General features: G+C 43.8%; 1 protein-coding gene across 1 annotated transcript; it reads left to right on the top strand.

Annotated features, from left to right (window-relative positions):
* The first annotated feature begins 1,517 nt into the window (after window positions 1–1,517).
* neurl1b (neuralized E3 ubiquitin protein ligase 1B) lies at window positions 1,518–12,434 on the top strand. The gene is made up of 6 exons (XM_085790130.1): window positions 1,518–1,788; window positions 5,919–6,160; window positions 6,248–6,581; window positions 8,651–9,391; window positions 10,778–10,903; window positions 11,546–12,434. Exons 1-6 carry the CDS (start codon window positions 1,758–1,760, stop codon window positions 11,791–11,793), a joined length of 1,722 nt encoding a protein of 573 aa, XP_085646256.1. The 5' UTR covers window positions 1,518–1,757; the 3' UTR covers window positions 11,794–12,434.

Genomic DNA, 12,434 nt, shown 5'->3' with positions numbered 1-12,434 from the left:
TGAAAGGAAGTAAGTGAACCTCCAGAAAATGTCAAACAGTTCTATTGACATTCTCTGTATCGTTCAATATTTTCTGTAGACACCCCACTTGTGCTGAAGATAATCCTGCAAAGTACAGTCCCTTGCCTTTTGGAATAAAATCAGCCCAGCAATCATTATGCTTTCATTAGCACCCCATAGTCAGGCAGGCAGTAAAGCAAGCATCGGGGGAAGCGGCACTTGTTACTGCTGCTCTGCTGTGTTTACAGGGAAGGCTTGATTGCAGACTCCATCACAGCCTCATATTCACTTCCTGTGTTAATCCCCTTTGCCATAGCAGCTCTTTCTTTCGGAGGCAATGACGAGGGCGTGGGGGGAATTTCACTTCTGCTTCGCTTCACCCCAAACACCATTCACCCAAGGCTCTCATAAGGAGCCACCATATCCTGCTAAAACAAACAGCATTGAGGTGGTAGAAACAAATGCTTTTGTCTCTGAGTTATTTTTAGTCCCAGTTTGCTTTCACCCAAACGCCATCTCTCACGAGACTTCTTTGCCCTGATATAGAATTAGAATATGTTGGTGACTGCAGAAGCCCAGAGACACTTTTCCTGTGTTTGATGTAGTTAATAACAACACTGTAAATATACGCCAGAAAAAATTTCACTGGTGCTGTCAAATGTTTAACAATTCATCACTATCTGAACATTACATTGACGTCAAGGAGGTATAACTTGCACACTTCTCTGTTTTCATGCTTTCTCATCTCCTAAGCAGCAGTGCTGTGGTCAGAATATCTGACACACAGCTGCTGTAACGCTTCAGGCCCCTCTATTTCTCCACTATGGGAGATACGCTGTACCGGCACTCCCTCCTCTAATGGTCTCAGTCCTACGAACCCTGCAGGCCATGGCTCCTCAGAGAGCGGTGTGGTCCAGAAGACAGGAAACAGCTTGAGAGAAGCCCCAGCAGTCAAGGCTATGGGAGGGCAGAGGATAGGGTGGGAAAAAAGGGGATTTCCTCATATGGCGCTTTGGACTCGTATCAAAAGTATGAATACGTGATTTATCTCGAGCTGATCACCTCCTTCTGATGGCTCTTTGGGTTTTTTGATTTAGAAGTCTGACTGCGTCGAAGGATCAATAGTCTTGGAAATCTCTTGAGTCTGATCAGCTTAAATTAACCCCCTTTAAAGTTCACACTCAAGAACAAAAGCTCTGTCAAACAGTCATGAGCAATGATCTCTTAATCATTACAGTGCTATCAAAGTTTGCACCATGCTGTCTTCGTGGTTCTCTATATGCAAATATACTTGACAAGGCTTCCTTCCTTTAGATAATACACAAACCCCTTCAAGCTTGGTGTTTGTCCTATAGGCTCCACACTCATTAGGCTTCATCACAGGCTTTGAGTGAATTATTAAATGAATTATTCAGAGGCTCTGTGATGCTTCTGAAGGGGGGCGGGGGGGTGAGGGAGTGTGGTGGTCTCTGTGCTTACTGTGTCTTTAAAGTCGTGCAGAGGGGAGCCTATACTAAAGAAAGGAGGGGGCTGCTGTGCGCCAGTTGGAGGTGTCTGCCTGTCGCAGCGGCTTGGGGTTGACATTAAGAGGAGCGCGTCCATGCTTCAGCGGGGAGATACAGCGCGATCTGAAGGCATTGATACTCAGACTGAACTAGCTGCAGGCAGATCCTTCTCAGATCATCATACATGGATGGACAGAGAAACACTACAATCGGAATTAACTTGTCAGCCGGTGCGAGGAAATTCTCGATATAATGGGGAATACGACACCTAAACCTTTAATAGGTGAGTCTGGTTATTCATTTATCATTCGCGGGGGCTTGTAATGTAGGCTAATGCACAAAAACACATATGTGCATATGCACGGAGCGGTGCCTGATTAGAGGGAGATACACATGGCTTGTCCTAATTCCTCTAGGCTACTTGTGTTCGCTCTGCGTAGAGAGGCGCGCTTCCCATCACGGGGGAGCCGAGCGTGATTCCCAGGGAGCGAGTCCAAGCGAGCGCTCCAGCAGCCGCTTTTTTTCTGCAAATTCACCTTTCTTTCACCTATCATAGAAACCTCATAAGCGACACAAGCTTAGTTTTAAAAGATGAAATGTTGGTGATCAACCTGAAGCGTGCAAAGGGTATAGCCTACATCATCAAGCAAAGGCTTGTTCTACCAAAGCTTCAGTTTATGATGGTTCACATCAAATCCTACTCAGCAGTGGAACTTCTAAAGTCCACATCCCTGATCAGCCACCGAATGACTTGCACATTAAGGTTTTTGAGTGTCATCATAATGTGCAGTGCTTGCTGCCTCCTCTTGCCCGTTTTGTGTCATTTCCAGAAACGTAGTCTTCATTATCCTTTGTGAAACTGCTATATTTAGACAGGAAGGCATATTTTGCCTCCTTCATGTCATAAAGAATATTGTTAATTCATAAGCAAATCTAGCAGCAATAACATGAATGTTTAATGCTGTAAATACGTGTACTGTATTGCCTGATAATGCCTGGTAATGTCCTTTAGTGACACCAAGTAGCTGTTTTATGTAAATTACAACTTGAAGTGATTGCCAGGGAATTGTTCCTGCATGTGACTTGATTGTCAGGGGTTTTTACATAAAACTGTCATTATGAGCTCTCTGAATATCGCTCTCCAGACCACTTTGTCATGACACCTAAAGCGTATAACTTGACAATCAGCTCCCCATATCACTTTGATTTAATCTCTGTCACACTCCCACGCCCCCAACAGACCCACTGGCAGCTAAATGATGTGGTTACTTCCACCAGAGCCAGCTGACACAGGGTTTGGACTGAGAACAGTTAGTCAGAGGGGCAGGGGCAGTTTGCTTGCACTGTATGGTTTCAATTAATTATGGAATTAATAAGATATCTGTGTTTTATGGGACTACAGAAGAAATATGCACTGCATATCATAAGGGAAGCTTTTATAGGTTCATTTATCATCAGGCATCATTTATCTAGCAGGCCTGCATGTGATGAAGAGGTCATTAAACCAAAAAGAGTTTCGAGTGATGCTATTGATCACTTTCACAAGTTCTTAAGACAAAGATGTAACTAAACAAACCATGAAATTCTCCTGAGATGCACTGAGATTTCATGTCCTGCACAGTAAATGAGTTACAGTATGGTGATGGCCTAGGGATATGAGAAGATAAAGAGTCTGATCATCTTGTAGCCAAAGATAACTCTGACGAATGCACGTAATCAGTTTTACATTTCAAAAAGCGTCCCTTGGTACAGCAGTGTGTCTTGTGCAGTCTTATGATTGCATTCATTTGTGTATTTTCCATCACTCAGAACAAGACAGGGAGACACCGTTCCCATTACCCAAATGTTTCTTTCCTGAATTAATTGCACAACACGGCTTCTGGCAGAAATATCCTCCATGTGAAATTTGCTTTTGGCAGTGGCAACCTCCAAAGTTCAGCTGAGCTTCACTGATCAGCTGCCTCGACCAGTCTGTTTCTCTGCTCTTCTCATAATTTGGCTGGTCCTTAATACAGGGACCATCACTGACACTGCCGTTCAGCACTCCTAATAGTACACTGAAGAGACTTGCTTTAAAGTGCTTTGTCTTATGATTGGTAAAAAAGGAGTCTGGTATTCCATCACTGACACTGACCCAGTCCAAATCCGTACCCATTATGTGCTAACAATACATCTGAGTCATAGTCTCTAAAAGACTCTTTTGACTACCCAATAGTCCCTCAGTTGTCCAAAAAAAATAAATTGTAAAAATACATACATGTGACTTTGCTCTGTTTGCGCAACAACAGAGAAATAAATATAAAGAGTACTTTTTGATGGAAAACAAAGTAACATATAGGCCAATATATGTGACAGTAAAGTTATTTAAAAGTAACCTATTGAGCTTCTCATGAACAAAGAGTTCAGTGTTCAACTGAACACTAAATGTATCTGTACACATCTGATTTTCAAATTATTTGATTTTGAAACCTGCATGCTTATGCTACTTTAATTTTATCTTGCCAGTTGTTTTCTTCTTCTGCACCTCTGTTGGTAAATTTCTGTTTTCCTTGGCAAATTAGCTCCTCCTATGCAGCTTTAGTATGAAACCATCTGCGGTAATGTTTGTCAGGTCTCCCACGTGCGTGCGCTCAAGACAAACAGAATGGGGACCCACAAGAGTTGCGCGATCTTAACCAAGGTCAAATTATCAGAGTGACTGTGCGTGTTGTAAGCGTTATCATATGTTCTTATATGTGATATGACAAATCCACTTTTAAATTAATTTCATACCACCAATTATAAGTTACTACAATAATGAGAGAACAGGTCAAATATTGTGACATTTTCCAAAGCATGAGCAATCGACTATCGTTCTAAAGATCGCCAATCAGCACAATCCTAGAAGTCACTCATAACGAAACTGCTCTATATGGCAGCCCGGTTGACAAGCTGTGTTACATAAACACAACGCCGTATTTATTCTTCTTTATTCTTCATGTTTAGCATGTGACTCAGATGTAATGGTAATATATACGAGAAGCACAAACTGGAGCGAACATCAACAAGGCTGTGAGCTGTCCCTCACTTCATGATCTATTGTGCTATGCCTTTCATCTAATAATGGCAAGTGTCTATATCAGTCCTCACTGTCGGTCCCTCGACTGCAGACTCACAGTACATCACTCTGTCAGAGAGATAGCTGAGCCTGTAGGCTAACCCTCAACATGTTTCTGCACATCCACCCAGAGTATATTTTACTCCCTTAAAAGCCAAATTCTCTGAGCCGAAAGGAAAAGGGGCACCCCGCACATCATTTGAGATGTTACAGATGTTCTTGTTGCAGCTTCATAGTTTAGAATATAATCAGTGATAATGTCTAATTTAGGAAATGTACTGTGGAACATTTCACTGAGTTATTGTCTTTACAGCAGATCACAGTGAATTTTAAACAGAAATGTAATCACTCTGTGGCCCTGGAGGGGAGGAGAAACATGGCCTCCCTTTGAATGTTGGATTTCAGCCAGTCTATACCATAAACACTCATCTACAGCTTTACTTGTATTTAATATTAAACCCAAACAATCCAAGTCTCATTTAAGCCCGCATCCAGTGTGTCTTGTTTGATTTCAGATCCTTGTTAATTCGGTCTGTGGCGCTCATCAAGAAATTCTTTCCTCAAGTAGGACATTAACTCCTGTGAAGATTAGGCCTTTTATTTGGGTATTTCTTTACTGACTCTGCACTGCGTGATTCATTCTCCCTTTCTGAAGATAACTGTGGAGGAATGAAAAGGGCTATTCAGGGTTTGTTTATGCTGTAGGCCAAGGGTGTGTGTAGCCCATAAATAAGAGGAAGACTTATCATGTCTGATGTCGACGTTCTGAGTTTTTTTTTAGTTTTTTTTTTACATTTCTCTTTCCTGTGGTGCTACTAATTTTTGCTTTACCTGACATGTTCCCCTGTGATGTATACATCAGGGTTTCGTCTAAATGTACCTTTTTTCACTTCTGTGATATAAATGTCCCATATGGATGTGGTAAGAGGACTGATTTGGGACAGTTTGCTTTTTTATACTGTAAATGTGGGTTATATGCTAAAAGAGATTATTGAATGTAGACTTGTTGAGAGGAGTAAAGAGGCTTCATAGTGTCAGTGTGGGAAAGGAAGTGTGTGAGACTGCGGGCTCCTTCACATAACTGGCCTCTCTGCCCTCTAAACCAACTGCCACGGCCCGCTCGCAAACGAGTTATTGTGTGTGGATATGTTTGCTTCTTTTTCCAACAGCTGGCGTCACGAACTTTACCCGTTTCGACCTTGTCACAGTCACACAAAACCCAACTAGCTGTTCACATACCGTGTTGGCCTCTCACTTAGTTGATCAGGTTGAATCGTTAATGTGTTTCTCTTCCCTCACTGTTTTTGTACCCACAGATGCGACTCTGCAACCCCGCCCGGTGGCCAACAGGCAGTACTACACCCTGCCTAACAATGGAGGTGTGGAGAGGAGGACGTCTGCTCCTCCGGTTAGTATCAATATGGACTCACCCCGCTTTCACCCCCACGCCAAAGGCAAGAATATCAGGCTGGATGGGCAGCTTCGCCGTGCCACTCGCAAGAACAGCTTTTGTAACGGCATCACATTCAGCCATCGGCCTGTGCATCTCTATGAGAAGGTTTGTTTCCATCTCATTCTTCACCCACTCTGTATTTAAGGGATATCTGGGGAATATAGTGTATTTACATCACTTCTGTTCATTCAGATGCGTCTCCGTCTGACTGGTGTTCACACTGGCTGGAGTGGAGCTCTTCGCTTTGGTTTCACCAGCCTGGACCCTAGCGAACTGGTTGCTACCGACATCCCAAAGTACGCTTGCCCGGACCTGGTGACACGACCCGGCTACTGGGCCAAAGCTCTGCCTGAGAGACTGGCCTTGAAGGACAATGTGTTGTCATTCTGGGTCGATCGCCATGGGAGAGTTTTCTACAGCATCAATGACGGAGAGCCCATCCTCTTCCACTGTGGGCTCAGCATCGGCTGTCCACTGTGGGCCATCGTAGATATCTACGGCATCACTCAGGAGGTCACGCTGCTCGGTAAAACATTTTATCATGCTGTTCACTTACATTTACATCCATTTACTTACATACATCCATTTAAGCACTGAGTTAGGGATAATCTGACTGGAATTATCTTCATCTGTCAGCTCCAAGGCCGTGTAATTTTGACCATGGCTTTGACAACCCTGAAACTTATTTTTATAGTGTCAACACATCCACAGCTAATTTAAGCAGCTTCCTGTGAGTTCAGAGAGCAGCTGTGCCACAAAGCTCTGCAGCAGCACAGGCCAGTGTATAGTGAGAGTAGGTAGATCTGCCTGGGGCGGCGCGATGACTCAATGATCCGTGTGACAAAACCAGTCTGTGTTCAACAGAGTGTCATCCACTCGATCCGTCCTGAAGCTCTCACTCCTAATCACTTTCCCCGCTTCTCCTTTAACACTCACTTACTATCACTTTCCCGCGCTTGGGCTGTTTCTCCCTCTACGCCTCCTTCATTTCCATCACCATCTCCCCTTCGCTTCCCTCTCGTACTCACTGGGTGTGTTTATCTTCAGTCTGACAGGAGCAATGACCATGTTTGGTCAAGACGCAGATCCCAGGAGCTTTGGTGAGGGGCCAGTGCACGCAACTGCTCCAGAAGGGCTACTAGTGTCATACTTGTTTATATCAGCCCCCCCCCCCCCCGTACACAGAGAAATTCAGCTCTACTATGAACTCTGTGTACAAACGCGTCTGCAGATGGGTTTAGAGAAGAATGGAAATTAATTAGGGAGGTAAATATACTGGGGAATGCCAAATAAACAGCTTGTCGACACAGCTTATTTGTACTCAAACTCAAAAAATGAGGATTACCGTGGGTCACACCGCAAAGTATCGCCTTCACTGCGCAGCATCGCAAACTTTCCTCCAGCTTTTTCTCATGGCTCATTCACGTGAAAGAAAACACCAGGCATAATAATAAACCACCCAACATCCAGTTTATAGCTACATTGTCACCTACCAGACTGGAGTGTGGTACATTGTATCGCTGTCGTTGTCTTTTCCGCAGTCGTTAGTAGGTGAAGACTTAGTGGAGGAAGAGCGGTACGAGAGAGACAGAGACAGCTGCTTGATTAACACATCTCGATCCAATCATTGAGAATGCCGCGTTAAAAATGATTGAATGCTGTTTTTTCAGGCTTGTTCGTTCCACAGGTGACTGACTTTAAATGCATTAAATTACTTGGTTGCAATCGGGGTGTGAAGAGGATTTCAAGCAATTCAGTAAAAATGCCACAGAATAAGATTCCCAACCCTACCTTTAAGCTTCAAGACATTATAATGGACACAGTTTTCTCCATCTTTTATAGACATGTTTTTATCAATCAATTAAAGCAGAAGTAAGCGGAATGTTTGTGTTAATATAAGTCTTAAATAGTTATATCTACCGACATCAATCACTTATATAGAGTGTTTGGTCTGAAACACGGGTCTGTCGGTCACTCTGCTCTGCTGTAAACCGAGGAGAAAACTTTCCTTGTATCCTACAACCTTTATCCAATGAGGAGAGAGAACGGCATAAAGGGGCAGTCCTCTCTGTGTGTGCAGCCAAGGGATGTGCGTGAATGTGGTGACGTAGGGACGAGGACCAATAGATCCATGACGAGGACGGGGACTGCTAACTCCATCGGCTGACAAGAAGTTAGCCAAAACGACCGGATCGCTTACTTCTGCTTTAACTGAGAAAATAATCAATAATGGGATGAATCATGAGTTGAACCTACAGTAGGACAAATAAGTATTTGATTCCCTGCTGATTTTGTAAGTTTGCTTTTCCACAATGAAATGGATGGGCTATAGTTTTTATGGTTAGTTTATTATATAAATACTATATATAACTATAGGAGACAGAATAACATAACAAAACATCTAGAAATAATATCATCATAAAAGGTTATGAATTAATTTACATTGGATCAAGTGAAATAAGGGCAAAAATCAGCAGGGGAGCAAATATTTATTTTCCCTACTGTATATCCATAGCCATCACCGTAGAAAAAATAGGAAAGTTTGGTACAAATTTATGATAGTATGTATGATAGTATCCATCTTCTCCTCGACAGAAAGCACATTTGCTGAGAGTGTGGGATCCAGCTGTCTGAGTGCGGCCCGTCTGAGCGCCTATCTCCCTCAGAGTAGCCACGACTCAGCCAATTACAGCAACAATCAGCTGGAGAACAACCAGACCGCTGCTGCCAAGATGGCCAACCTCCAGCTCAATAACTACACTCAGCTCATCCCTTGCTGCTCCTCCACCTCCTCCTCTTCCACACCTTCCTCATCTGCCTCCACTGGATTCAGCGTCCCCAGGGTGGCCCGGGGCCTTCCCTCGCCGCTGGACAATGACTTGCACTTTCACCCCGTCCGCGGCTCTGACGTAATACTCTCCGCAGACCGCTCGGCCGCCTGCATCCACTTTCTGGACAGCAGTCGGACTCTGGTGTTCAGCGACCGGCCGCTGCACGTTGGTGAGACTGTGTACGTGGAAGTGGGCCACCTGGGCCTGCCCTACTTTGGGGCGCTGTTGTTCGGCTTGACCTCCTGCGACCCGGCGAGTCTACACGCCGGGGACCTGCCAGCAGACCCCGAGGTGCTGCTGGACCGTAAAGAGTATTGGGTGGTGCACCGGGACTTTCCCATGCCTTGCTCTGGAGACGTGCTCAGCTTCAGCCTGCTGCCCAGCGGAGAGGTGCACCATGGGGTGAACGGAGTGGGACGTGGCAGGCTGCTCTGCGTGGATTCCTCTCAGGTCCTGTGGGCCTTCTTCACCCTGCACGGGGCTGTCAACAGACTCAGGATACTAGGTAAGCTGAGTGTATTTAAATATCATACACACGGGCGATACCACAAAATAACATCCCACACTTTTATTTGTGCAACTGCTGCAATTAGTTGAGGCCATTTTACACCCCAAGGCTACATTAAAGCAGAAGTAAGCGGAATATTTGTGTTTAGTCTTAAATAGTTATATCTTCCGACAGCAATCACTTATATAGAGTGGTTGGTCCGAAACACGGGTCTGTCAGTCACTCTGCTCTGCTGTAAGCCGAGGAGAAAACTTTCCTTGTATCCTACAACCTTTATCCAATGAGGAGAGAGAACGGCATAAAGGGGCAGTCCTCTCTGTGTGTGCAGCCAAGGGATGCGCGTGAATGTGGTGACGTAGGGACGAGGGCGGGGACTGCTAACTCCATCGGCTGACAGGAAGTTAGCCAAAATGACCAGATTGCTTACTTCTGCTTTAACTGTTGCTGGTATCCACCTTTTTCCGAACGTCAAAAACATAGCCTGTTTTGCCGGTTTTGCTCTTCCGGTGGAATTTTATGTTTACGTTTCCATGGTTTCAGTAGTCGCGGTAAATGCATGGATTTTTTTTTTTTTTTTTTCAATGAAAATCTGTAAAACACATCACACCAGCTTTTAACAGTGGATATCACACAAATTGACATCCGTGTTAAAAGCCAGCGTTAATAGATCCATGCGTTTACCGCAACTATGACAACGACTGAAAACCATGGAAACATAACCGTACAATTCCACCAAACCGGCAAAACCGGCTTCCGGGTTTGCCCATAGATGACGTTCGGAAACTTGTGGATAGCACTACAAATTCTCAGATCAGATCAATGGGTGAGTTGCATTGTGGGTAATGGAGCCACAAGGTCGTGTAACAGAACTGAGAGTAGAATCAATCTTCTGATTCAGCTGCTGTCCACCAGCAAGCAGATATTTCTGAAAATGTTGAGCTTTTGATTTATTATAAACATAATAAATACCCAAAAAGGACACAAAGACTATTCTTGAGCTCAAGCAGCCACCGCTATTTATTATTTCCCAGACTAAAGGAATGTAGTGGTTTATGTCTGTGTGTGCCTGTGCGATTTTGAGCTGTGACCTATCTGTCCTACTCCCCAACTCCCACATAAATTCATCTCACACAGCAATATTATCCTCAAGCAGCTACAATGAAGTTACTCCTTGAAACTTCAAGTAATTCAAATATCTAATCTTACAGGTGAAGGCCAGTGAGTGTAACGCCTTATACTCCCATTGTACAACTCAAGGACACACTGTATTGAGATGATAGCAAGTGCAGTTAAATATACAGACTGTCTGAAAGCCACCATTAGAGCTCCACATGAGTCTGATTATCTGGGATTTGCTGATGTGTATTTATCTTTGTGACACAGGAACGCTGCAGTCCAGTCCTCCCTCCACATCCTCCAGCACTTCCCAGAGCAGCAGCCCAGATGACAGTGACTCAGATCTGGCATTCAGTGTCAACAGATCCTCCTCTGCCTCTGAATCCTCTCTGGGTGCGTTACCAGATGTTAACAGCATGCGTAATGTTACAGTTTATATAGAAACCCTCACAGGCTCACAGCATTGGACACTAGACATGTCATGTTTGTTTCTGTCTCACTTTTGAAGTAGGAACAACATTATCTCCTGACTTATCTTAGATTTGAATCATTTTTAATACTTAACGACTTCATTATAGAACTGTAGCGATTAGTCAATTAAATTATGTGTCAGTCGAACTAATCTGAAACTATTTCATAATCATTGTTTAAGTTTATCAAACGTAAAAATCCCTTTGTAACATTGTAGGATTATTTGGGGGAGGTTTGCACCATGGGTTAGACAAAATAAGACATATGACATGACTTTGGGTTCTAGGTAGTTTTTTGATGATTCACAGAAAATATGATCAGCCAGTTAAATGAGTATAAAGATTACTGTTAGTTGCATCCCAAGTACATCACTCTTTTGTTAAGTCAGAATAATTTAGCAAATCTTGAGATTTCAGGTTCATAGTTTAATAACTGATGAAAAAAATAATAATTCTCCTAAACACAGGTAGACAGAGAATAAAGAATGAAATATGTAAAGGAAACAGTATTCGAGTGGACTGTGGCATTTTACTGTAAGTCCCTCTTTCCTCTCTGTTTCTGCAGTGACTGCTCCCAGCTCCCCTCTCAGTCCTCCCATCTCTCCAAGGCTCACTGCCTCTGAACTGCCCCCTGCTGGAAAAAATGGAGAATGCACCATTTGCTTTGACCAAGAGGTGGACACCGTCATCTACACCTGCGGACACATGTGTCTCTGCAACGACTGTGGGCTGAAGCTGAAGAGACAGATCAACGCCTGCTGTCCGATTTGCAGGAGGCCCATCAAAGATGTTATCAAAACATATCGTCCATGATGGTCCAGGTGCTGTGACTTCCAACGCTGGATGCCACCTGTTTCCCCTTCTCAGGCTTTGTTGGACCCTATCCGGAGATTAGCCACACCAGGACATAATTGTGCCTATATGCCCATTTTGTATGGGTAAATCATATCTGGAGACAGACCTGGCTCTTCATACGCAGAACTGTGACAAAGTACACACATACTGCATAGAAGAGCTGCTATATTCTGGCTAAGGAGGACGGGATGAATCATGTGCTCCTATTTTGTATTTTCCATGTGATGACTCTGATGTCACATGTATTTGCTGAGCAGAAAAGCCTGCTGTGAATATTTTGTCCTTACCCCCATTGTCCTAGATCTATGTATGCTTCAGCAGAATATGCGGACCGTAGTCTATGACTTCTAGTGCCTTAGATTTTTGTCACATCGTGTGTCCAAGTAATTATGCTAACAATCTTAGCCATATCTCAATGTACAGTACTGAAAGCTTGTGGTGAAAAAGGCACACAGATACAGGGGCCGTAATGGTAAGTGGAAAGATGTAATTGTATGTAAGTGTGTTCAGTGGCGTGCTTCAAGAAAAGTATGTTCGGAAAGAAATGCGGAATCTGGTTTTGCACAGAGAGATGAATAAAAGTGGATTAAGTGTGATTA

Source organism: Trachurus japonicus, chromosome 10 (assembly GCF_045865225.1).
Source record: "Trachurus japonicus isolate A0001 chromosome 10, Traja_1.0".
Lineage (NCBI taxonomy): Eukaryota > Metazoa > Chordata > Actinopteri > Carangiformes > Carangidae > Trachurus > Trachurus japonicus.
The sequence above is the reverse complement of the archived record's forward strand: the minus strand, read 5'-3'. Positions and strand labels throughout refer to the sequence as shown.